Source organism: Blennius ocellaris (genome assembly GCF_963422515.1).
Source record: "Blennius ocellaris genome assembly, chromosome: 23".
In the NCBI taxonomy this organism is placed as follows: domain Eukaryota; kingdom Metazoa; phylum Chordata; class Actinopteri; order Blenniiformes; family Blenniidae; genus Blennius; species Blennius ocellaris.
The window spans coordinates 13,891,345-13,915,183 of NC_137672.1; the positions used below are offsets into that span (position 1 = coordinate 13,891,345).

The window sequence follows — 23,839 nt, forward strand, 5'->3', positions numbered from 1 at the left end:
ATTCTATTGTTGCGTTTGTCAGGGTGCCATCAGTTGACTTTATGGATTCAAATTTGTAATGCAATAATGATTTCACAACAAGAGTATTATGACCTATTAACCTACAGCAGCATGTTTTGATAAAACACCATAGAGGGTGCTATGACATGCACACATTGGGAACAAATGGAAAGACTAAAGAAGCATGCTAAATGTATCCAAAATAGGAAGGAATACTAAATAATAACAAATAAGGGACCTGGTCAAATATACACAGAATAAGGGAACATACATGTAATCTATATAAAATTCAAAGGACATACTTAATATAAGCAAGAAACAATATCTAAGCAATATAAGTAGGAGTAATAAGCATATAGCTATAGATATTAACATTATATGTTATGGAACAGAATGTAGACAAAGTAAGTTATCATGGTAAATATGAATAGAAGAATGGGGAACTTACCAAATACAAATGGGAAATGGAACATGTTGAATGTAAAAAAAAATAGGGAAATGATCAACATAAAGAAAATACAGAGAAAAGAGAACAAACTAAATATAAACAGAAGATGGAACATACTAACTATAAATATTACAGGGAATATAGAACACAAATAGGTAAACACACTGTGCACAATGTAATTTAACAATAAAAACGTGTGGAAAATTATCAATAAAAACGTTTTTTTTATATATATCTTTGATTTGCTATCGATATCTGTGACATGCGGCGTTACCGTTAGCATTTCGTGCGTCGCGCTAAAGTGGCGCTTTATTGTGAAAATCACGAGGAGGAAGCTGCGCGCCTCCTTGCCGTGCATCTTGACGCTTGGTTGCGCAGAGCCGGAGGGCGGCAGTCAGTCAGACAGTGAAAGTGAAGGCGGAGACCAACCCAGTGCCGAAAACTCAGCCTCTTCTGGATCACGTTCAACTCCACTGAACAACCCCACAAAACGATCCAAAAAAGTAAAGACTTGAAGAGGAAGGAAGACAAGGGAGAGAAAAAAAAAAAAGAGAAACAAAAAAAAAAAAAAAAACCCCGCGAGGTGCTCCTAACTTCTTTTCGTCGCTATCTGCCAAGAATTGTCTTCCGGTGTTGACTTTTTTTTTTTTTTCCCTTCTGCAAGAGAAAAACCCTCCAAAGCACAAAGTTGAGCGTGAGAAATGTGAAGCTACCGGCTTGTGTGTTTCCACCAGGCTCCAGGATTCCCCATTAATCCATGCAGTACAGTGCAATGGTACGTGAACATGGATTATTACTACTTTCGAATGTTGTGATTGCGGTCTTTTGTCATTTTTTATGCGATACTTGTCCTTGTACCCCCCCCCCCCCCACCCCCTCCCTTCCCACCACCACCTCCTCCACCACCACCACCACCTCCCTCTCTCCCCTCCAAAATGTGGGGGACACGAGGGTAACTTTACGCGGAGCACAAACACCAGCACGGCGGGCCAAAGCCGTACCAAACTTGGCACGGATACGCATGATAACATCCCATTCCCCCCCTTAAATCTGCCAAATGAACTGTGTGTGTGTGTGTGTGTGTGTGTGTGTGTGTGTGTGTGTGTGTGTGTGTGTGTGTGTGTGTGTGTGTGTGTGTGTGTGTGTGTGTGTGTGTGGACAGCTCTGCGAGGCGCGCGCACACATACACACACATACACACACACATCAACTGCGTGAACATAAAAGTGGCAAATGTGTAACTTTCACTGGTGCAATGTTTTGATACAAGTTGGCAAACGCGTGTTTCCTAAAAATAAATAAATAACAAAGGTGTGAAAAGTCAAATCTACAAGTGGAAAAAAACCCAACCAAAAAACCAAAGAAAACTTTCTTAATCAGTCCAAATCGCCCCCCCCCCCCCCCCCCCCCGAATTCAAACTGTTGGAAGGAAGTTTTAGGGATTTGCCTTCTAATAACCACCCGCAAATTATTGAGTCCTGAAAAAAGTTTCATTGAACTTCATGGCTTGCTGTTGGGGTTATTTACTACTGTGTGGCCGACAAAGGCTGGAGAGAAAAGAAAAAGGAAAAGAAGCCCCGTTTGTTTTCACTACTAACCACAAACACTGCGTTGAATTGGGGACAAAAAAGAGGAGTGCGTCTTGTTGACACAGAGCTGCGGGGTTAAAGGCTGACCGGCGGAAGATTTCCCCGGTTTTTTAAAAATTTTATTTAATTTTTTTATTATTAAATTGTATTTTATTTGTGCGTCTTAACGCTGCGGTCCAAATTCCCCCCCAGCAGCTCATAAAATAATACCGAGGCTAAATGAATTGGAGGAGAAGAAGAAGGTGCTGGAGGGTGGATGTGGGTTGTGTGTTTGGAGGAGGAGGAGAGAAGAGGAGGAGGAGGAGTGTGACTGTGTAATTACGTGGGTGAAAAAAAAAGAAGGGAGAGAGAGAGAGAGAGAGAGAGAGAGCGAGAAAAAAGTTGGGTCTGATTTGCTGGAATCGCGCAGGAGCGAAGGTGCACCGGTCGATTTCATATCAAGTTTGGTCAAAGCGGGGGTGAACGTCACACACCCGGCGCCCTCGCGAAGCTCCCCCGTAATGCTTTTAGGAGGTATCTGTGCACTGAGACGCCTCATGTAGGAGGAGAGGAGTATCCGCAAGCAGCAGAAGAAGAAGAAGAAGGAGGAGAAGAAGAAGAAGAAGCGCAGTCCGCTCCGCACCGGCTCCACAACCCGCAAGTGCTCAGATCGTGCATGTCAACTTCAAAAAACAAAACAAAAAAAAAAACTCCTTCATTTAATCAAATTTTTTTTCCCCTGCGGTGACGACAATCTTTGGATCGGAAAAAAAAAGAAAAAACTCCATGGATGTCCTTGGATAATTTCCTTTTTTTTTATTTTAATTTTTTTTTTATTTTGAATTTTTTTGTTGTTGTAATTTTTGCGTCGCTCCACGCGGACAGCTGCTCCACACTCTCGCACGGCGCACGTCGCTCCAGGAATGGCGCGATAAAGTGATCGGAGGAATCAGTCCAAGTGCATTGACTTACTGTGTGTAGCCGGCTCGTCATGTATTCCCCGATTTGTCTTACTCAGGTATTTGTGTGCTCTTCTTCTTTTTTTTTTTAATTTTCCTTCCTTTGGTTTCTATTTAATTGCCGCTATTTGCATATTTTGGGAAGAGTAATTGTCAGATGGAAGTTTGCAATGGGTTAGAAAGTTGTGTGTGTATATGTGTGTGTGTGTGTAAGTGCGTCAGGACTGTACAGCTTCAGCCCTGCGTGGGAAATACTTTTCTAAATTACTCAAATAATACAAGATGACTGTGCCGGTGGAGAAAAAATACACAAAATCATCGCAGAATTTAGGCTCCGTTTAAGAAAAAAAACCCCAAAAAACAACTAACAACAACAACCAAAACACGCGTGTTTGTGCCACTTTATAGTTTCCATGTCGTTAATTTGTGCAAAACTCTGGAAGAAAAATAATTTAGGAGTCTCACAGACTACGAGAGATTCAAATCTTTTAGCATCTCCCGTGTGCGTAAAGTTGTGCGTAAAGCTGGAATTTTTTTGTTGTTGCCTGTCTTTTTGATAATCTTGAATAATTGGCACAGGTATGCTCTTTTCTTTCCTCCCCTCAGGTTTAATTAGGTTATTTGCGTCCTCCTGTAACCTCACTCACACTCCGCGTCCCGGGCTCTCGCTGTGTTTATTTCCTTTATCCCCCAACTCCCATATATATATATTTTTTTATTCAGAGTAAAATCCTTATACTTTGGAGTTGGAAGTGAAGTTGGAGGAAGATAAAGCCACTTTCACTGTCGGGAGATCAAACGCACGATAAGGTTGATTCAGCGGTTGGACAGAGTGGCTGACTGTTTTGGCTGACTCAGTTTTACTGTTTATATTTTACTTGGCATAAGTAAGTGATTGACTGAGATGTGGTTTAGTTTGTACTTAAGAGGATTGTGCTTTTATGGCCCCCAGTTGAAGTGCACTGCAATAGGGCCCCGGCCAAGTCATTTATCTTTACAAGCATTTTGGCTTTAGTCAGGTTTAAGAAATTAACAGAATATTTTTTAGGAGGTTTTTGATCAGGATGGAAGAGGTTGAAGAACAACATGTCCGAGACGCTTCCCTGCTGAGCAGGTTCAAAGTCACTTTTGAATTTTAATTGGTGACTTTATAGTAAAGTAGGTACATTGAGAGCAGTGTGCTCATTTTTTCCTCCTTACTTTTGTTTAATATTCTACATGTATTACTCAACCTACAGTGAAAGTATATTTAAAAAAAAAAAAGAAAAAAGAAAAGATTAACCGTACTGTTAAAAGCAGCAGTGGCAGGCACAGATAGGGAGTGGAGTTCTGTGGTTTCCTACAGCCTGCTTGCCTGACTGCCCACAAAAAGAACAATATGTGGTTTAACTCTTCAAAAGCCCCCTTTGGGGGAGAAGCAAAAAAAAAAGAAAAAAAGTGGGCTTTGAATGCTTATTAAAAGTGACATTTTAATGACCTCAAACAAAGATAATTTAATGTTTCCACTTCTCAGTCAGAGCAGCTGTAATTTCTGACGAGCCCTAAATCACCCACTCCGTCCCGTCCGTTCCCTCACCTACAGGGAACCAGCACAGAGAAATCACTACATTTAGGTAGTGAATTAGAAAAGCGTTTGCATCGGATGTTTTTATATTTTTCAATTATGAAAAAGTTGCAGAAAGTTTATTTAAAATAAATTTGTTAAGATGCAAAATCCCCCCCCCCCCCCTCTCCCTCACCTCCCTCACCTCCCTCCCTCCCCTCCAATGCTGGCGCTAATAAAGGCATCCTATGTGTTAGAAAGCGTAATGCAAATAGGAAACTGAACACACTCTTGATAGTGTTGGCTCTTGGTGTAAATGTTTTACGCCGCGTAAATTAAAAAAAAAACAAAACCTCATTCCAGAAAAGTTTTCGTTTCAATTCTGACATGAGCGAAAGTCGGCGGTGTTCGGATGCCACCGAGTCGCCTCAGGTTTTAGGAATGAAGCCGAGCGAGTGTCATTCCACATGCAAACTGCAGAACCCAAAAGTGATTCGGTGTGAACTTTCTTCCCCCCCGCCACCCCCCCCCCGCCCCCGAGTCCTAACACAACCTTTGCCAGCACTCCTCACACTAACCGCCGCCGCCATTGTCTCTGTGGGGTTCGGTGCACGCAGCCCCGTACGTCCTATATCTGTAGGGTCGTCGGGCCGGCGGGAATCTCCCGAAGCTTCCCACTTTGCGCTCGGGGCCCTCCGGCTTATCCTCCGCTCTCGGCCAACTCGGGACGCGGGTTCCGTAGTGGAATGCGTGCGAGTTTGATAAGAGAAAATGCAACGGTGAGAGGCGCACGCTCTCACTGCGGAGCGGCGATACAGGGGTCCTGTGCAGAGCGTGAGCCGGGGAGTGCTTTCAACTCAGAGACTCGCTGCCATTGTGGCGCTGGCAGTTGTTTCAACAGTGGAATTTTTCTCATCACACCTGCAGTACAATCCAGATCATGTCATGGCAACACCCGCGTTTCTGTCTGAACGCACGCCGCCGGGGTTTCATCCGAATGCTTGTGGTCCGCGCGCGACACAGACCCCGTACGTCTCCTGTGCCTTTGCTCACGTGGCTTGTCTGCCTTCTCACTCTGCTCCCCAGGATGAATTTCATCCCTTCATCGAGGCACTTCTCCCCCATGTCCGCGCCATCGCCTACACGTGGTTCAACCTGCAGGCCCGAAAACGCAAGTACTTCAAGAAGCACGAGAAGCGAATGTCCAAGGACGAGGAGCGCGCGGTGAAGGACGAGCTCCTCAGCGAGAAACCCGAGGTGAAGCAAAAGTGGGCGTCCAGGCTGCTGGCCAAGCTGCGGAAGGACATTCGGCAAGAGTACCGGGAGGACTTTGTCCTCAGCGTGACGGGCAAGAAGCCCCCGTGCTGCGTGCTCTCCAACCCGGACCAGAAGGGCAAGATCCGCCGAATCGACTGCTTGCGGCAGGCCGACAAGGTCTGGCGCCTGGACCTGGTGATGGTCATCCTCTTCAAAGGCATCCCTCTGGAAAGTACAGACGGCGAGCGCCTCGTCAAGTCCCCACATTGCACCAACCCAGCACTTTGTGTCCAGCCACACCACATAACAGTATCGGTCAAGGAGCTGGACTTGTTTCTAGCGTACTATGTCCAGGACCAAGGTAGGTTCAAGCTCACACTCTCTGTGTGCGTGCGTGTGTGTGTGTGTGTGTCTGTGTGTGTCTGTGTGTGTGTGTGTGTGTGTGTGTGTGTGTGTGTGTGTGTGTGTGTGTGTGTGTGTGTGTGTGTGTGTGTGTGTGTGTGTGTGTGTGTGTGTGTGTGTGTGTGTCTGACAGAGAGAGAGCGAAAGCGAATGCGCATGTCTAAGTGATGGCTTGGCCAGGTCAGAGGTCACATGTGTTATGGTTTGGCAGTCTTTACTGAGACTGGCTGGAATGGCCGTTACATTTGCCAGATAAATAAACATGCAAGTGTGTGCGCGCATGTGTGTGTGTGTGTAGTGTGTGTGTACTGCTGTTACATAAAGGCTTACTAAACCAAAAAAAGAAAATGTGTAATCAATAATAATTGTTATTGGATGCTGGTTTGCTGTCCTGTATGGCAGGATTTGTTTCACCTGACACACACACACACACACACACACACACACACACAGAAAGTCGATGTTTAAGTCTATAAAAAGAAACAAACTCAATAAATAGTAATTTTTTTCATTTGTCAATCAGTATATCTATATCACAATAATGTAAAAATTGCCTTTTTTTCCTGATTTTATTATATATATATATATATTTTTTATAAATAATGGCCTTTTCCCTCTATTTGCCATCACATGTAGTAACATATTGCTGCTCTGTTGAACAAAACGCCTCCATTATACCATCAAGACAGTAATAATACTTGAAATTATCAGCTAAAATATATTCACCTGTGAGCTCGATTACAGGTCAAAGATATGAGTAAACTCTTGGTGTATTTAAAAGTCGAGTGGTGTGTCTTGTGTGTGTGTGTGTGTGTGTGTGTCTAGTGTGTGCGTGTAGTGGGTGTGTGTAGTGTGTGATTGTGCTAATTCTTTTCCTTGATTCCTGAAAAGCTGATTTCACAATGAAAGCCTTTTGTGGACACAGTGACGTACTTGATGTGAAAACTGAATCATTTTGTAGCACAGTGTGTTTATAGGGAGGATGAATTGAATCGCCTGCCAGGGAGCGGAATAGGTTTTGACATGCACATTTTTTTAATTTTTTTATGAATGAAAAAAAATCATGTGTTAAAATCATTTATTTCCCCACCAAAATTAAATTACTGCAATTTATTTATTTACTCCAATCTGATAAAAAGAGAAAAGAAAAGAAAGAAAAACATGTCAGACACCAAAAGAATTGAACAGCCATTAAAGAAATCACATTCAGCTAAATAAATAAATAAATAAGAAATATGCCAACGTTTATAACTGGACTTTTTTTTTTTTTTTTTTGCATGATGTCACGGTGGTTTTCAGCCACACATAGACGACCGACCAAACGTCACATTCTGATTTAATGTGAGGAAAATGGACGTTGCTAAAGGGTTAACACCTTTAACGGGCATTTAGGGTTGCCGCTGCGCGTAATAAAATTTCTATCATTCACATTGTGCACTTTTGAACTTCCTCCTGTTATCTGCTGACACCGTCGGAATCTCCCCCTATAGTATTCCAGGTTCGAAATTCCCCCTGTATTGAATCCACAGCAGCAAATGGGTCTCCAGTACGTCGCTGTTGAGGGAGGAATAGGGGTATAGCTCGCTCATTATCATCAAACCCTGAGCGCCATTTTGTGTTTGATAAGTGCCAGGGAAAGCAGAAGGCACCGCACAGAGACAATAATGGTTGCCACTGGCACCGGGGTTGGCATCAGACCCTCTTTTGTGTCTTTTGTAGGATGCCACCGCTTCTCCACTTTGCATCTGCTGCATTTTTAACTGCTCAGTACCAACTTAAGAATGGCTCTCTGGTGGAGTTTTTTTTTTTTTTTTTTTTTAACCCCCACAATATTCACACCGTTTATACATTGTTTGCAGCGTTTCTTCCGTTTTTTTTTTTTATACGAGAGAAAATGTAGAGGGAAAGAAAAAAAAAAAAAAAAACAGATGGAAAAATAAGCAGCGGACGTTATGTTCTGTTGAATAAATAATCTGAGCTTTAAAAAAAAAAACAAAAAAAAAAACTTTGTGGATGAGAGCGATTATTTACCGTCGTGCTTAAAATTTCTTTTGACAAAAACTTTGGCAAAAACAAAATAGAATTCTTTTATAGAGACGGCCATGTTTTCTTCTCCTTTTTTTTTTTTTTAAATACTTTTCTCTGTTTACTGTCTCCCCCCCCTTTCCTTTAAGTTACCAAGCAGTGCCCACCTCCAGACAATGCAGCCATGTTGTGGTAGCGTGCGGCGCGGCGCCATTTTGTTTCACACCGTGCCAGGGAGGCAGGCGAATCACCAGTAATGGTTGTTAGAGGTTTTGGAGGTTGGCATCAAACTCTCTTTGTCTACTTGCAGCATGCCTTTGATTCGTTGGTTGGCATCCGCAATGCAGTGGGCACGTTGGAAAGTTTTTTGACAGTGGCAGAATGGGAGCCGCTGCCTTTGTTCTACTGCAACTGCACGAAACAAACAAACATACAATCAAACACAAAGACGCTAGCAAACGGCTCTGCCCGAAACAGAATCAAGTAGTCGTGCGATCTCCGGAAAGAAATAAAGTCGTTCAGATCGCGCTTTTTTTTTTTAAAAAAGAAAGAAAAAAAAAAAATCGCATTCTGGCGCAGCGTACTTTTGCTCGGTTGTGCGACTTGGTTCTAAAAAAAAAATATTTCCCTGCCAATATTTACTCAACAGGGATTTTTTTTTTTTTCTTACGGTTTAGCAACCCCCCCACCCCCCCAAAAAGAAAAAAGCCCAAGCTGACAGTGTATCTGTTTGCGATGGCGGCGGGTTGCCGCCTGAGAAAGGTCGGCGGGTTGGCAAGCGAGCGTCCTGGGTGAATTTTGAGAGGGCACTCAGCCCCCTTGTTCTGGGGCACAGACGCGTTTAGCCAAGGCAGCGTTGTGTAGCACCCATGTGCATGCCCAGATGAATGCCCGCTGGGAAGTAGGGCTTGGGGCCGGGTGTGGGGTGGGGTAGGGGGGGGGAGCGAGTGGGGGATGTGGCATCCATTGTGCCAACTGGCAGGCTGTGTTCAATACAGGGCCCTGGTTTCTCACACACACACACACACACACACACACACACACACACACACACACACACACACACACACACACACACACACACACACACACACACACACACACACACACACACACACGTACATACTGCTGCGGCGCTTGTTTATCATTATCTGATAAAACATGAAGTGTGATTTTTTTTTTTTTGCCCTTCTTCGTATCATCACCTTTCCCCACCTGGATTCATATTTTGCATATCCAGTCTGACAGCGAGATGGAATAGTTGTAACAAGGCATGCGGATAATCATCGTGTTCGGACATGTCAGGATGCTGGAGGCCTCGTTTGTATTTGGGTTGTTTTTTTTTTTTGTTAAGCCGCCCGTCACTTATTTGCTCCGCCACCACTGGGATTTAGGTGAACACTCAGTTCAACATTTATATATATATTTTATTTTTAAATGCATGCGTGTGTACTTGATAAAATAGTACGTATTGAAATATAGAGCAATATTTGGCGATGAGAGTTGCTTTAATTACTCTATTAGTCGTTTTAATGTTTTGATTGATCATTTTTAGTCCCATTAAGGAAGAATTCTTTGATCATACTTCCCCGAATAGGAATATTTGCAGTTTCATCAGTGCTCCCAGATAATTAACCAAAATCCTCTTGGTTGTTGAGTGTTGGGCCGGGCGAAACAAGGCATTTTGGAGCCTTTTCTTGCCTTTCATGGTAGCATGAGACTATATTTCCCTCATTCTCTGGTGGTTCGAAAAACCAAGCGTCTCATTAAAAGTCAAATCAATCAAATCAATATCGCCGAGCGGTCCTTTTATTTGTATAAGGGGGATCTCAATCCTAATTGTCAGTGGAATTACAAATGGTGTAAAACCTGGTGGAAGCTGTGAGCAGATTGGCCTCATAAGCAGTGACAGAAAAGGATTGCTGAGGCAGTCCAATGGGGGGACTAAAGAAGTCAAGGTCAAGCCTCTTTCCCATTACTCCGCTGCTGAAAGTTAACACGGCCATAAAACATCATTACCTTGACTTTTTTTCTCCCCCCACCCCACCTTACTAATGTAACGTTCTTTTTTTTTTTTTTTCACACCGTCACGATAGTTTGTGGAAATAGATGGATTACCTCCGAATACATGCCGCCATGTTAATGGAGACCTTGTTTTACAATCGCCAGACTTAACCTCTGCCCCCGGGGTCGCGACCCCGGCTAAGAGATGTGGCAGGGTGTCCTCTGAAGTTTAATTGAGCACAACAGATCAGTAAAAAAAACGCTCCGTCGCGAGCTCGGGGGGGGATGGGGGCACGTGGAGGAGAAAGACTTTTTCCTTTTTTCTTTTCTTTTTTTTTTTTCCTGTGGGGGTCGTGTTGGTCAGAGGAGGTGGCGGATCGGCTGCTGGTAACCCCCACCCCTCCCCCACCCCTCCACCCCTTGTTGACCTCTTCAATCGGGGTCAAACCGCAGCGGTCGCAGGATCACCGGTGGTCTTTTGGCAACTGTTTGTCTCCGCTCCCCTGCCACCACCTCTGCTCCCGCCGGTGGTCCTCTGGTTCACTGGCCTAAGTGAGGGGGAGTCGGCGCCGCTGTCTTGCCTCCCGCACCCTCCCTGCACACACACATGCAGACACACTCCGGTCCTTTTAAAAAAAAAAGAAGAAGAAGAAGCCACGTCTTCTTCGTGACCGGCTACTTGCCCGGGGGGGGGGGGGGTTAGGGAAGCCGTATGCATCTTGTTTTCCGGCCGGCTGCCTCGGAGGCTTTGGTCAGCGGGCCAGTGCGGAGGTCTGACCCTCTGGGGTCACAGCGGAGGTCTGTGACTAAGCACAACATGGAAACCCTCCCTCCGCTCGAATCCCCTTATCCCGCTCCGCCATCAGGAATCACCCCGGCGGCACACTGCCCGGCCAAATGACTTTCTCGCTCCCTTCTCTTTCTCTCGTCTTTTTTTTTGCCGTGCTCGTTCTCTGGCTTTCCCTCAAGCCCGAAACTCCGACCATGACAGCTGTCCCGGGCTCAGGCTCTTGGCCAGAGAAGGGGTGGCTGGGTTCATGCCAGAAGTGTGAAACAAAACTTGTAAGCAGACAGCGTTAAGGACAACACTGTTGGGCTTTTCTTTTCTTTTTCGTTTTTTTTGTTTTTTTTGTTGCTTTTTTACTTCAAGCCCAGCTACTCTGCTCCCTGTCATTTCCTAGTTAGACGGGTGAGATGATGTTGGGAGAAGAAAGTTAGGAGGAATTTCTATTCCTAATTCTAAGAGTGAATACTTGGAAGAAAAAGGAAGAAAAAAAACAAAACAAACCCCAGCGAGACCATAAAACACAAATCCTGGGTAAAACCTTCACCATCGTTGCCAAATAGCCATATAGAAAAAGTCTTGACTGTGAACTGCACAACCCTGTGCTTAGCTTCTATTCTGTCTTCCTTATTAGTATGCAATAGAGCCTGCGGTGTCTGGCTACCTCTCTCTCAGAGCCATAACCTATCGAACACATTCTCTCAATCTAATCCACTTAGAACTCCCTCCCAGCTTCACCGCTTGCCTTATTGATTTCCGCTTCCCACTAAATGTCTTCCCGATCCTTTTTCTCTTAACCCAGGAGCTATTTATGTTTTGCAGCGTTCAATCTCTTCTTTCTTTCTTGCTTTCTTTCTCTCTTGCCTTCTTTCTTTCTTCCTTTCTTCCTTTCTTTCTTCCTTCTTTGCTCTCTTGCTTTCTATACCACTTCCCTTGCCTCCTCTCCGGGCTCCTTTTGGCTGTTTGCGCTCGCCCTCCTCCCGACTTCCCCCTGCCTTCTTCCCCCTCCTGCTCTTTCTCAAACACCAACCTGGGTGCAGTGCAGCCAGGTTGCCTGGCTCAGTATGAGGCTTGTGTTATTAGCAGCGGGGCTTTGCTCGAGCAAATACCTCAAGGCTTAAACAGGCCGTGTTACCTCCTTAGCCCTCTTTTGTGTGCCATGTGTACATAAATCTCCATGGAAACTAGGCAACTCGGAGCAGAGGCCACGGAAAAATGTGGATGCTTTCTTTCTCGCCAAAATTTACAACTCTCTTCTTTTGCTTCGCTACAGTGTGTTTAATTTGCTTGTGTCACAGTTTGCGCTGTTGCATCCGTCAAAAAATGAGACAAGGCCTTTCTTGGGCATTGTAAGGCATGGGTATTGTGTTGAAAAGGCTTTTCTTGTGTATTCCAGCAGGAGATTCGTTTTTTCGCGTTACAGGCTACACTTGGTTAAGGGCTGCAGTTTGTGTCATTAGTCTATGGTTAAGATCTCAGCTTCCCCACACTTTCCCAGGCTTTCGGGGAGGACCTCAAATGCATTTCAAATCCCCCCGAGGCCACTTGACTGGAGGACGGGCACCTCCCACTCCTCCTGGATAGATCCCCACCCCCACCCTGTCTGCCAGTCCGACCAAATGAAGACAAATGGGTACATTCACCCCTTATCCCGGGCGCTGCACCGTACCTCACTGTCCTGCCTTACAAAGCGCGCCCTCCCTGCTGCCCGAGCTTCTCCATCCAATGGCTGCACTCTCTTCTTTGCCGTCCCGCTAGCGTAACTGCAAGAAAAACTTACTGTTGTCCCATCTGCCTGCTAGACTGGTCATGTAAGACAGCGGGGTCTGCGGTGAAAAGGGGGATAAGAAGGTTCTGACAAAAGTCTTACATAGAGAATTGGTGTGAAGATGTTTTTTGACCTCGCATTTCTTCCTAGTCACTCAGGAGAAAAGCACCCTCAAGTGTCAGAATGAGACTTTCATGCGAAAGCCAGACCCCTTCACCCAGGATGGAGGCCTGTGAACAGCCGATGAAGGGAGGGGGGATGAGAAGGGGTAGTGTGTGGGGTGTTATGGGGAACTTTGGGGCAGGGACAGACAATCACAGTGGTTGCCCAGGAGACACTAACTTCTGTGTGCAGCGCCCCCACCCTGCTTTGCCCCATCAAAGTCTTTTCAGCCCAGACAGGGCCGATCAGTGGCCCAGAGTGATGGTTGTCTCTTCTTTTGTCTGGCGGTACAGTACGGCCCATCACTGTGACGGCTCGACAAGACCTGAGCGGGACGGAAAAATAAAAGGCCCGCCATCGCAGTGCTGTGCGAAATGTACTTTTGGGTGGGCATGTTGTTGTTTTTGGGGGGTGGGGGGGAAGAGGGGAGGTGGGGGGTGAATCCCTAGAGGATTTCTTTCTAATGTCGGTGCAGCGGGTCAGAGAGGGGATATGGTGTCTGGGGCTTGGGAATGGCCTGCTTGGGACGGATTCATCAGCACCCCATTGAGTTGTCAAAGCCAGCGAGAGAGCTTCCACTCCTCCTTCACATATGTCAGGCTGACTTCTCCAAAAAAAGAAAGAAAAAAAACAACAGAAAAGAAGAAAAAAAAAAACTCCCAAATTTAGAAACCAACTGTCGAGCGGCAGACGATCCCCTGTACTCGGTGTAATAAACAACACAACCCCCAAAGAGATTGTTTGAATTTTATTGACCCGTACAGTAAGGAAAGTTATGGCAGCAGAGCGGCACAGGAAAGCAGGGAAAAATAAGTCATTTACATTTTTAGCACTTACATAAACAGGCTGTCCTTTATGAAAGACAGCATCTTTTAGCAGTGTGTGATTAAAGTGAGCCATATAGAAGGAATGACAGGAGGCGGGGGAGGCGAAAAGGGAGGAGAAATATGGATACCTTGTTGTTTGTAACAACATGGAAATCTCATATCTCAGCAACACCAGACAGGCAGATGTTACAGATTTGCTGCAGCACTGCGATCTTCTCTGTCGAGGACCACTTTTGCTTTTTCCCTTTACGCCGCGGTTGTAAAGCAGAAAACTCAGGAAACAAATCAGGAGGAAAAAAAACACCTTTTGCCAGTTATTTATATTGGAGATTATTATAAAAAATATGCCTCCATAAAGCCATAATTTGACTTCTGAGAAGGATCACAGTGCAACAAAGACAAAACTCCAACAGCTCAGTTGTGTTGTTTCATATTTACAAGAAGCAACAGTTTTCATCCTTTCTGAGACTTTATATCGAGTGTGTATTTACATATTTGGTTCATTTGTAATCATGACTGGAGTTTGAACCGTGTTTAAATGACCTGACCATAGTGTGAATCGATGTGTTCGGAAGTTGCTTGTCCATCGCTGAGTGGACCCTGTGATTAAAGCCTACTGCAACACTAACGTGATGCTTAATGAAGCCTGCTATTTTTTTTTTTTTTTTTTTACTGGCGAAGAGCAGGGCTGGTTACCATGGTGTCTCCTGAAAGCCGATGCGATCACAGCACCGAAAGCTTCAATTCTTATCAAATCGGTCGTCTCCACCACCGGGGCAAAGTTTCTAGTTTGTTGTCTGGCGGCACCGACTTTGCATAAAAACCTTTTGTGATTTAATTTGCGAGTGCAAAAAAACAACAAAAAACGTACACAAGGAGACACGTGTTCAGACACCCTTATGCAGAAAGTCATAAACTCATCAACCACGCCAGATTATTACTCACCTGCTCTATGGGCCACATTTAGATTCAGTGTGCGGAAACTCCTCCAGCATCTGTCGGGCAAAAATTGAAAGTGGGAGTCCCTTAAAAGCTTGTTCCAGATTTACCAAGTCAGGATTGTAATTAGGCCTCCAACATGTGTGCATACTTACAACCCATAATTACGTTTGTGGATTCTCACCAAAAAAATAACTCCGCTTCACCACTCCTCTTTTCCAGCCTCCATCGCCGAGGAAATTTGGCTAACAAGAGGTCGTCAGGCTTTCACAGCCACTCGAACTCTAGTTATCTCTGTAGCATCCCCCCCCCGTCCTGCTCGTCTAATAAAACACAGACCGGGTTCTAATTTGAGCTTTGCCCAACGGGGCCGTGATGCAACGGCGCCTCTCCCCTCGCAGTGTTTCACAGAATTGTTTGCAACCTGTGGTCTGGGATCTCCACTGGCGGAGCGTCGCTTCCTGAGCCGTTATGATAATGACCGCAGTTGACCTGCAGATGGCTAAATGAGTGGCGCACAAACTCATCATCTCTTTTGGGATCCCAGCTGAGTGTGCTCGGTGTTTCCCAGGAACATCTTCACCTGCTTACGCTGCTGCTCTGTTTTTGTAAACTGTAAGACGCAGACATTTTTTTTTTTACCCTTCCGCCCCACGTTTTTTTTTTTTTTTTTTCTGTAAAACTTCTGGCCGTAACTTGGGTTGCCATGTGTGTCTTGTTAAGGGCAGTTATGACAAATGGCAGCAGCTGTACAAACTAATCTCTCTGTAGCTTTCACACATGGCGCCCAATTAACAATGGACCACTGTGGGGCCCTAATCCATGGTGCAGCCATCCTCTGGTCCTGCTCGCTGAGCCAACTCCCCCAGGAGACTCTTCTCCCCTGCACTCCTGCGAGCCTGCCTCTAACGCCACTCAGATGGGAGCTGTAACAGTCGGGGAACCTGGTAGCCATCTTGTTTGTTTCCATGTTGGGAATTGTGGTTCCCGAAACAAGAGAGCTCGTTTTTTTTTGTGTTTTTTTTTTTGAATGTGCCATTTCACAGTTCTTTCGGATTGTGTTGCAGCCCCTAAGAGAACGCTTTGCATCTGGGCTCTGCTTGAAGGGTACATTCGAGTGTGTTCACTCGCAGTCCTGCTCTCATCCGCGTGTGGCTTTGTGCACATGCGTGGTATTGATTAAAATACATGCATGCAGATGGAGTTGATAGATTTAGCAAAGTGCCCGGTGATTGTGTGGGCGGGAAGAGTGTTTCTGAGCATGTGTGTTGGTGTGATGGAGCTTTCCTGTCAGTGGGCATACTTCCAGTAGTTGCATGGTGATATATGGCTGTTTCTTGGGGCCGCAGATAGCTGAATACACTGTGTAATGGACTTAAAGTGTTGGGGGGGGGGGGGGGGGGGGGGGGGGAGAGAGTACTTCACATGGTGCATTCGCTACTTTGGCAAATTTATAGGTTAATATGCTGCATGAAGGCGCGGGAATGTGAGCTCACACTCTTCTTAACTTTGGAAATTACCCCCGCCATTGAAACGCACATGCACAATCAATATCCATCTATTTGCCCACGAAGAGTCTCAGCGTGTGAAGTTCCATCCAAGAACGAGTCAGCAGTGTTTTACATGGCTCCACTCGAGTATTTTCTCGTCCGGTTTTGGAACGAGGGGTAATAATGCCAAAGCCGAGACGCTGTCGGACAACATCACTTGGACGCGAACCAGCGTGAACTTCCCGTCCAATTTTTTTCTTCACCCTCGCCCAAAACAAAGCCACGAACGTGGCTCAAAAGAGGGGTGCCGAAGGGTCGGCGGCCATCAGGAAAAACGACGTCGGCCTCTGCCAAATCTATGACATGAATGAAATAAATGGATGAAGGAAAATGATAATGGTTGGGGTGTGATCTCTGGCAGGCGGACCGAAGCTAGTGCCAACTATTATGAATGGGGGAAACTGCTGCTGAGCTAATGAAAAAGAGAAAAAAAAAAGAAACTTACTTTTTTTTTTTTTTTTTTAAATCTGCCGTCCAAGAATAATTAACAACGGGCAGGCCTTGTGGTGAGGATGGAGAAAGCCACGAGACACTTGACTAACATCTCACCGCCAAGGAGGACAGTGAGACACAAAGGGGTGGAGTGGGGGGGGAGGGGGGCAGAGGCAACAAAAGAGCGTTTATTGGACGACAAAGTAAAGTTCTTAGATACTTACAATAAGGACAGATAAAACAAAAAAAACAAACAAACAAAAAACGCTCACAAGCCCTGAAAACTACCAAGTGTCAAATTGCACATAAAGTGATTACACATAATAACCTATAATAATATCGCATAATAACATAAAATCTTTGTTCATGAATGCACTTAATGGCTGCTGGCATGCAAGGCTTATTGAGACACACATTTACTCACATTGCACCTTGGCATGAACACACCTTCGGCTCTTAACTTAATCCCTCATCTGAGTGTCTGCTGGCTTCAGGAATGTCCAGGGATCATATAATATACTGCACTGTCATGTACTCTACTGTACTGCACTTTACCGCGCATGCATTTAAGTCTAATTCTGATAATCCCCTTGTCAGAGGAGGAAGAACACTTTTCTGGGCCTCTTTAAAATAGACTGTTTGGGTTTCGGGCTCTTTATTGGAAAATAAAAGTGTTCTTAGCCTTGTAGTATTACAGTTTGTACTTTGATGATTTTTTTTTATATGATAATTATACCACGCATGATAAATGCTCACTGAACACTTTCATTTCGACCAGCTTTTGCTGTCTCTCACAGCCATCTCTCCCATGGAGGCAGGATGACATGATGGAAAGAGCAGAATGGGGGCCAGATGTATGTTTAAATATAGGACCTGACAAGGGTACAGGGCATGACACCAGGCTGAAGCCTTACAGTATCACTTGCACACTATCACGTACGCCCCATCCCATAATGATAAGAACTATATATACTGTATGTAAAGCAAAGAACTGTTAGTGATGAATGATGGCAGGAGCTCTGTGATACCAGAGGGATTAATGCCGGGATGAGGTACAGAGGCGAATTACACAAGTTAGAGGGTATAATTAAACAAGACAGACCATAAAGTTGAAGTTTTTAGTAGTGGCTTTTGTGTTTTGCTCACTTTCTCGCAGCGATAGCTCAGTTGGAGCAGCCGTTATTTTAATCCATTGAGTTTGCCCTGCAGCCAAGAACAGTAGTATTGTTTTTAACCATTAAAGCTTCTTCTTCTTCTCCTTCTTTTTTTTTTATTTTTTTAAGTAGGCATCCTCTATGCCACAAACATCACCCAAGGGCCTGACAAAGCGAGCACTGTTTTGGAGGCAAATGCTCAAAACAAAAAAAGTGGTTTCCCCATTATGGCAATCAAAGCAAACGTTATCAGCGATCAACATATTCTCACCCACAGACAGAGAGGAGAAGAATGCCCCATTGACTGATACTGCCTGCGAGGCCGGTCTCGCTGATCTCCTGAAGAAAAGACCAGTGTCGCTGGTGGACCCCACACTCCTCCCCACTGCCTCCCCTTCTCATTGCCTTCTTCCCGCTATATATGTCTCAATACTTTGGGGGATCTTGGTAGGAGGAGGAGGAGAGGGGGGGGGGAGGCGGCGGCAAAGAAGGCTGCATGTGTGTGTATTGTTGAGGTGCTGCCGGGAGACTCTATCCCATGCTGGCGGTGTAGAGGAGGGGGCTGAAAAGACGGAGCCGTCACCTGCCAGACTGCTGGAATGTTAATGCCATGGCTCTGATAATTGGATTTTGTACACACCGTCTGTGAGGAACGTCCAGCAACTTTCCCCCTCTTATTGTTCGACCTAGCCCCAGACCCTCAATAGGGCTTGTCTATGTTTATACAAGCACTCACGTCTCAATAAAGACTGTTTACAATGTGTGTGTGTGTGTGTGTGAGAGGGGGAGAGAGCGAGAGAGTGAGTGTGATGTTAGACTTTTTAATCGCAGAGCAATTGTGCGTGACGGAGAGACTGAAAAAGAAAACAAGTGAGTTGTCAGATTATTAAATTTTGGCAAACATTAAGGATATTAAGAGATTTGTCAGGCCTTAACGTGGGATTTTTTTCAGATTTTAGTGGTGTTGTGGGGAGATTTTGTACATACTTGGATTAAAGACTTCGTTCTTTTTTCTTTTTTTTTTTTCCCACAATGAAACATTCAAACTAAGCGGCCTGACTCCCTGCCAACTTCTTCATCCCACTGCGCTCGCACCATGCCTACATGTTCTGAACTTCATTCAGAGTCAAAGGTAGGCACACCCACTTGGAGGTCAAAGGGGAAGAGGAAGCGCTCCCTATTGGTGGAGCGTGTGCGAGGCGTACATGATCTCAGATCATTAGGGAAGTTATGGCTCTTGTTTGCGTTGGAGGGGAGGGTAGGTGGGGAGCCTGGAATCAGGCCGGGAGCTGTGACGCACCGGTTTTCCCTCTCCCTGGCCTCCCATGCTATTTCCACCCAGGCTGCAGCGGCTTGATCTGGTTAAACTTCTCGGCTGCACTGACCTGAATTCCTCATATTCACCTCAGAAGACCCTTGCCTTAGCCAACCAACATTTTTTTTTTTTTTTTAATGTCCCTATAGACTTGCTATACAATGAGCTTCATTTGTTTATAAAAAAAAAAAAAAAGTGTCTTCCTGTACATGAGGAAGCTATGTTTGGTTGGAAAAAAAAAAAAAAAAGTTTCTCCTATTTCCAGCTGTAATCCCTCTGAGCAGAACTACAAGAAACAATGACAGAGGTTTTTCTTTTGGCAGAGTGACTTGTTGTGATTAGATAAACAGCCTCTAATTGTATTTAATCTGTGTTAAAATAAGGCATTTGGAACAATTACTTTGGTATGTTTACCAAACAGCTGTTGTGCTGATCCTTTTTTTCCTCCACGTCTTTCTAAGATATAATGGATTTGGTTCAGCCCGTTGGTTAGTGGGAAAATAAGATAGGCGCTACATTAACTTATGCATGGGCTTATATTCAGGCTTCAACTGTTGCATAAATAACAGCATAGAAATCTATTTAGTTTTGGTGGGATTTCATTAAATTTTAAATGGCTTCGGTGAAGGTGCCAGTTTTGTGTCACTGCAACAGTGGGCCACATTTTTTAGAAAACAAGCTTGTTCCATGATAAGGGTGCATTGCTTAAAATGGCTCATTTGTTTATTATTTCAATCCTAAATTGCAATGTTTTTAATTGTAATTACCAGCATTTTGCACACAAAAAAAGTCAAGAATCAGCTGATGGTTCTTGATTTGGTGATTGCAAAAATCATCTTGAACAGGCTTCACAAAAAAAGACTCGGGAGCGGCATTCCTCTGCTGCAGGTAGGAGAACTCCACATTTACTGAACGTCTTGCTCTTTTCCCTTTAACCTGGCAGTAGCGTGCTGTTGCATAAACAATGGTCTGGCCAGCCACCTTTGGGCTATTGTAGCCTTCCACAGGGCTGAACTCTGGCCAAGTGGATGTTGTTGCATGAGACGGCCCCGCAGCCAAACACACGAGCCAACCAGAGGCGTCCGTTCCAGGAGGCGAGCACTCGGCCGACGATACCCGGGGATAGTAGTGTTTGACAGCTCTTGGATCGCGCGAAGGGAGCCCGACTTTGAAATTCAAACGGAGAGCGACAAATTTGGCCGCCGCTTCCGAAAGCAACGCGTTTCCCCCTTGCAAAATGTCACCGCCGAAACGAAACTCAAGCCACTCTTTTTTAGACGGCGGGATAAAAGTGCCTGTGTGTGATTTAACATGCTGCTTTGTGTTTAGTATTCATAATGAGGTGTTGCAAAATGCACGCTCTCTGCATATCTTTCTCGACTCACCCACCACCTGTATAAACAACAGTGCGATTGCGAAACGGTTCCAAGAAAAGGCTCTTCCCGGGTCTGTTGTCAGAATGAGGTCAGTGAACACTACACTTTTCTCTCATTTCCCTCCTTCTCCCTTGCCTCTCTCGCTCTGCTCCCTCAGTTGTACTTTGTCCTTCGAGAGCACAGGAGGAAAAAGGCCACTAGATTATCCTCGAGGCATCTCGACAAACACTTACTGTGCATGTGGGTTTGAACGACTTCCACTGTGGAGTAATGCTGCATTTTACTCGGGGATCCAAAAGTGTATTTCACAGTTGTTTTTTGTCGTATGATTTGACCTTAAGTTTACCTGATCCATCTCAAGTAGTAACAGGCTGAAGCTCTTGAGCAATAACGCAATTATTATTATTTTTTTTTCAAGCAATCAAAACATAGATGTCGGGGGAACCCCGAGGCACTGTTGTACATTTCCTTCAGTTGGTTGGCTGGGTTGGAGTGGCTGCTATATCTGAATTCTCCCGGCATGACATCATTCGACCACCCTCGCCGATCACTTTACTCCATCGCCGCACAAAAGCGCGCCCAGAGGAGTAAGAGGAGTTCGCATGTATCATATGCTTGAAGTGGAGGAAGCGGCTAATCGTGCAACCCCACGAAACGCTGCGTTATCCCAGAGGCGCTGCCGCCGCCTCTGGTTGTGTCTGGAACACTGTAACAGGATCTGAAGAGAGGAGCACAAAATGGGTGCTTTGTGTCCAAGATTAGTCCAGACAAACCCTGATAAGGAAACCCAACAAGAGCGAGCAGACGGAGCTGCCTCTGTGACTTGAGCAAATAACCTTTAATCTAGGTCATGCAGCCAGATAGGGGCACCGGCGGCGGTAGCCTAACTTCCAGCAATGATATTAGTGGCGATAAAAGCGATAAAGAAAAGGTTAATGTGGTAATTCCTGATTCCTGTGGCCAGTTGAAGTAGAACAAATTGTGAATAGTGTAGTAGCTGGCTGTCTGGATTAATTAAAGTAATTATAAAGAAATGTTAGGTTTGATTGATCATATGTCTAACTATGGAAACATGCTTAAAGTTGATGTACAACACTTATTTGGTTTGATTCTCTCAGAGAGGAGGTTCTTGTAATCCACTCTTGAATTAAAAAAACAAAAACTTTCTTTACCATATATTAGCCCTTTTTGTGAGTAGCGTTGTAATACCAGTTTGCACCAGAAGATGGTGGAGTGAGTCATCCTCATACAGTCTGTCCTCACTAACAAAACAAGAAGTTGAAAAACTGTAAATCCTATTTTCTTTTTTTTCTTTAAGTGAAAAAACTTAACTGTCTGTGATTGGCCAGTGTCCCAAAGGCACATTTTTCGACAGCAGTGACCCTGTTAACATGCAGCTCGTAATAATTTGACACCAGCCTCCTCATCATCTTCCCAGCTGCTCCTCTACCATGTGTTCATGGCTATGTAAAGGAACCTCTGACGAGCTGACAGCGGCTCGCTCGGACTTGGGTTTAAATAAAGCGTTCACACTGAAGCTTGAGCTTGTTTCTGTTCCCTCCTGTTTGCCACATTGGCCATCAATAACAATAAAAAAGAAAAACAACATAGTACTGTTCGGTATTCAACAGTACTTATACGTATAATAGATTCTCGTTAAGGTTTTTCACACTGTGTCCTCCGGGCGGATGGAAATAAAGCAGTTTATTACATAGAAATCGACTCAAATTCACTTGTAAAACTTGTTTTTCTTTTTTTTTCTCTCATCTAAACGACCTAACCCTTGCCAGTACATGTGAAATAGTCTTATTAGGTAGATTCCACACTTTGCAGCCACACAGTGATTACAGTGGTGGCCTGACAGGGCTCAATTCTCATAACTCGACCCATATAAGCACCCCCCCACCCCCCCCCACCCACCCTATACCCACCCTATTAACTGTGGCTGGACCCCTGTGGCTGCGTCTGTCTCCCTCTGCATAAAGTTCCCTGCACATCCCTGGAACGAGAGAGGTTGGAGGAGGGTGGGGGGGGCGCGACAGAACCGGTTTGCTACACGGACCATATGTGGCGGCAGACCACAAAACGCTGAAGCCATTACTTGGCCCACTCCAGAGAAATTGAAAGCAGGAGCCAGTAACAGCAGCAGCAATAGCTAGTTTTGGCTGAGTGTAATGGGGGCAGTATTAGGAAAGCCCAGTCAGATGGTAGTGCTCACGCTGACTTGTTGACGGCAGCAGGCTGCAGACGGCTGATGTCTTGTTGTCATAGTGCCAGCTCCTCCCTCTCGCCGCTCCTCAATGATGACGCTCGTCTGCTCCTCTCTGTTTTAAATTTTTGCTAATGTGTCTGCATGTGTATGTGGTTATTGAATCCCTGGAATGGCCCTGCCAGTGTAACCTCTTGCATGTTGACATATTTTGGAGGTTTCGGAAGCTATTCTTTTCAATTATATGTTCAACTTCAGGAGCATGGCACGGATTAGAAATTGAATTCGAAGTCTTTCCTTCATTAAGGGATGTTTTACTGAAGCCTCGCTGTTATAAGCCGATATTTTCCCCAGGTACCACCGGCTGCTCCCAAATGCAAGATTGTGTTACATGTGATGAAAACATGCATTTAGGCAACACCGTCTCATGTTCATATTATATTAATGATGAAACATCGGTCCAGCCGCCGTGTCATTGTAAGCTGCAACACTACTCTTGCTCTTGGCATTTTGAAAAGGAACAGTAAGAACAGTATCCTCCTGGCGTTAGTTCAGCGCCCCGAGTATCCAGCTTCCCTTAAATCTTCATGCCGCGGAGCGCCTTGCAGGAACCACATGCATCTAATGCATTAGTTCAGGGTATTGTTTTACATGCCGCATACATCACACATTGTGATTGTTGGTAATTTATGTGCGAGACACGATGATTTGTGGGAAATGTCCTTTACTTTTCTTTTTTCTTTTTTCCTTTTTTTTAAATTCTCATGCGAAAGATACTGCGCTTCAGGCAGCTGCGTGATTTTTATGAGTGATTTACTGCTGGAAAGTTTGTGTTCGTGCTCACATGTTGACCGGCTTTCATAAATTCGCGACGCGTATGTTTCGAGTCCGTTTGCCTCCTTTTCCGTAGCTTAATTCCTTTCGGCTGATTTCGCCATGGTGGCTCACTTACTGAGCTTGGCCAGCCTGGTGCCACTGGTTTTAGGTATCATCTCAAGGCATTTTATTTTGCGGGGGGGGCGGTGCGGATATGAAAAGGGGAACATTCGCTCCCAAAGCACACCCTCCTCTCCCTCTCATTGATGCCTTTAAGGTGGGATCCAATTCTGTTGTGTTT

General features: G+C 45.0%; 1 protein-coding gene across 1 annotated transcript in view; it reads left to right on the plus strand.

Annotated features, from left to right (window-relative positions):
• Positions 1-2,527: 2,527 nt before the first annotated feature.
• LOC308147185 (nuclear factor 1 B-type-like) overlaps positions 2,528-23,839 on the plus strand; it is a 59,085-nt gene continuing 37,773 nt past the window's right edge. The window contains exons 1-2 of the mRNA XM_080519282.1: positions 2,528-3,034; positions 5,605-6,136. Coding sequence (XP_080375408.1) covers positions 3,008-3,034; positions 5,605-6,136 — 559 coding nt within the window. The 5' untranslated portion in view covers positions 2,528-3,007. The remainder of the gene's footprint in view (positions 3,035-5,604; positions 6,137-23,839) is intronic.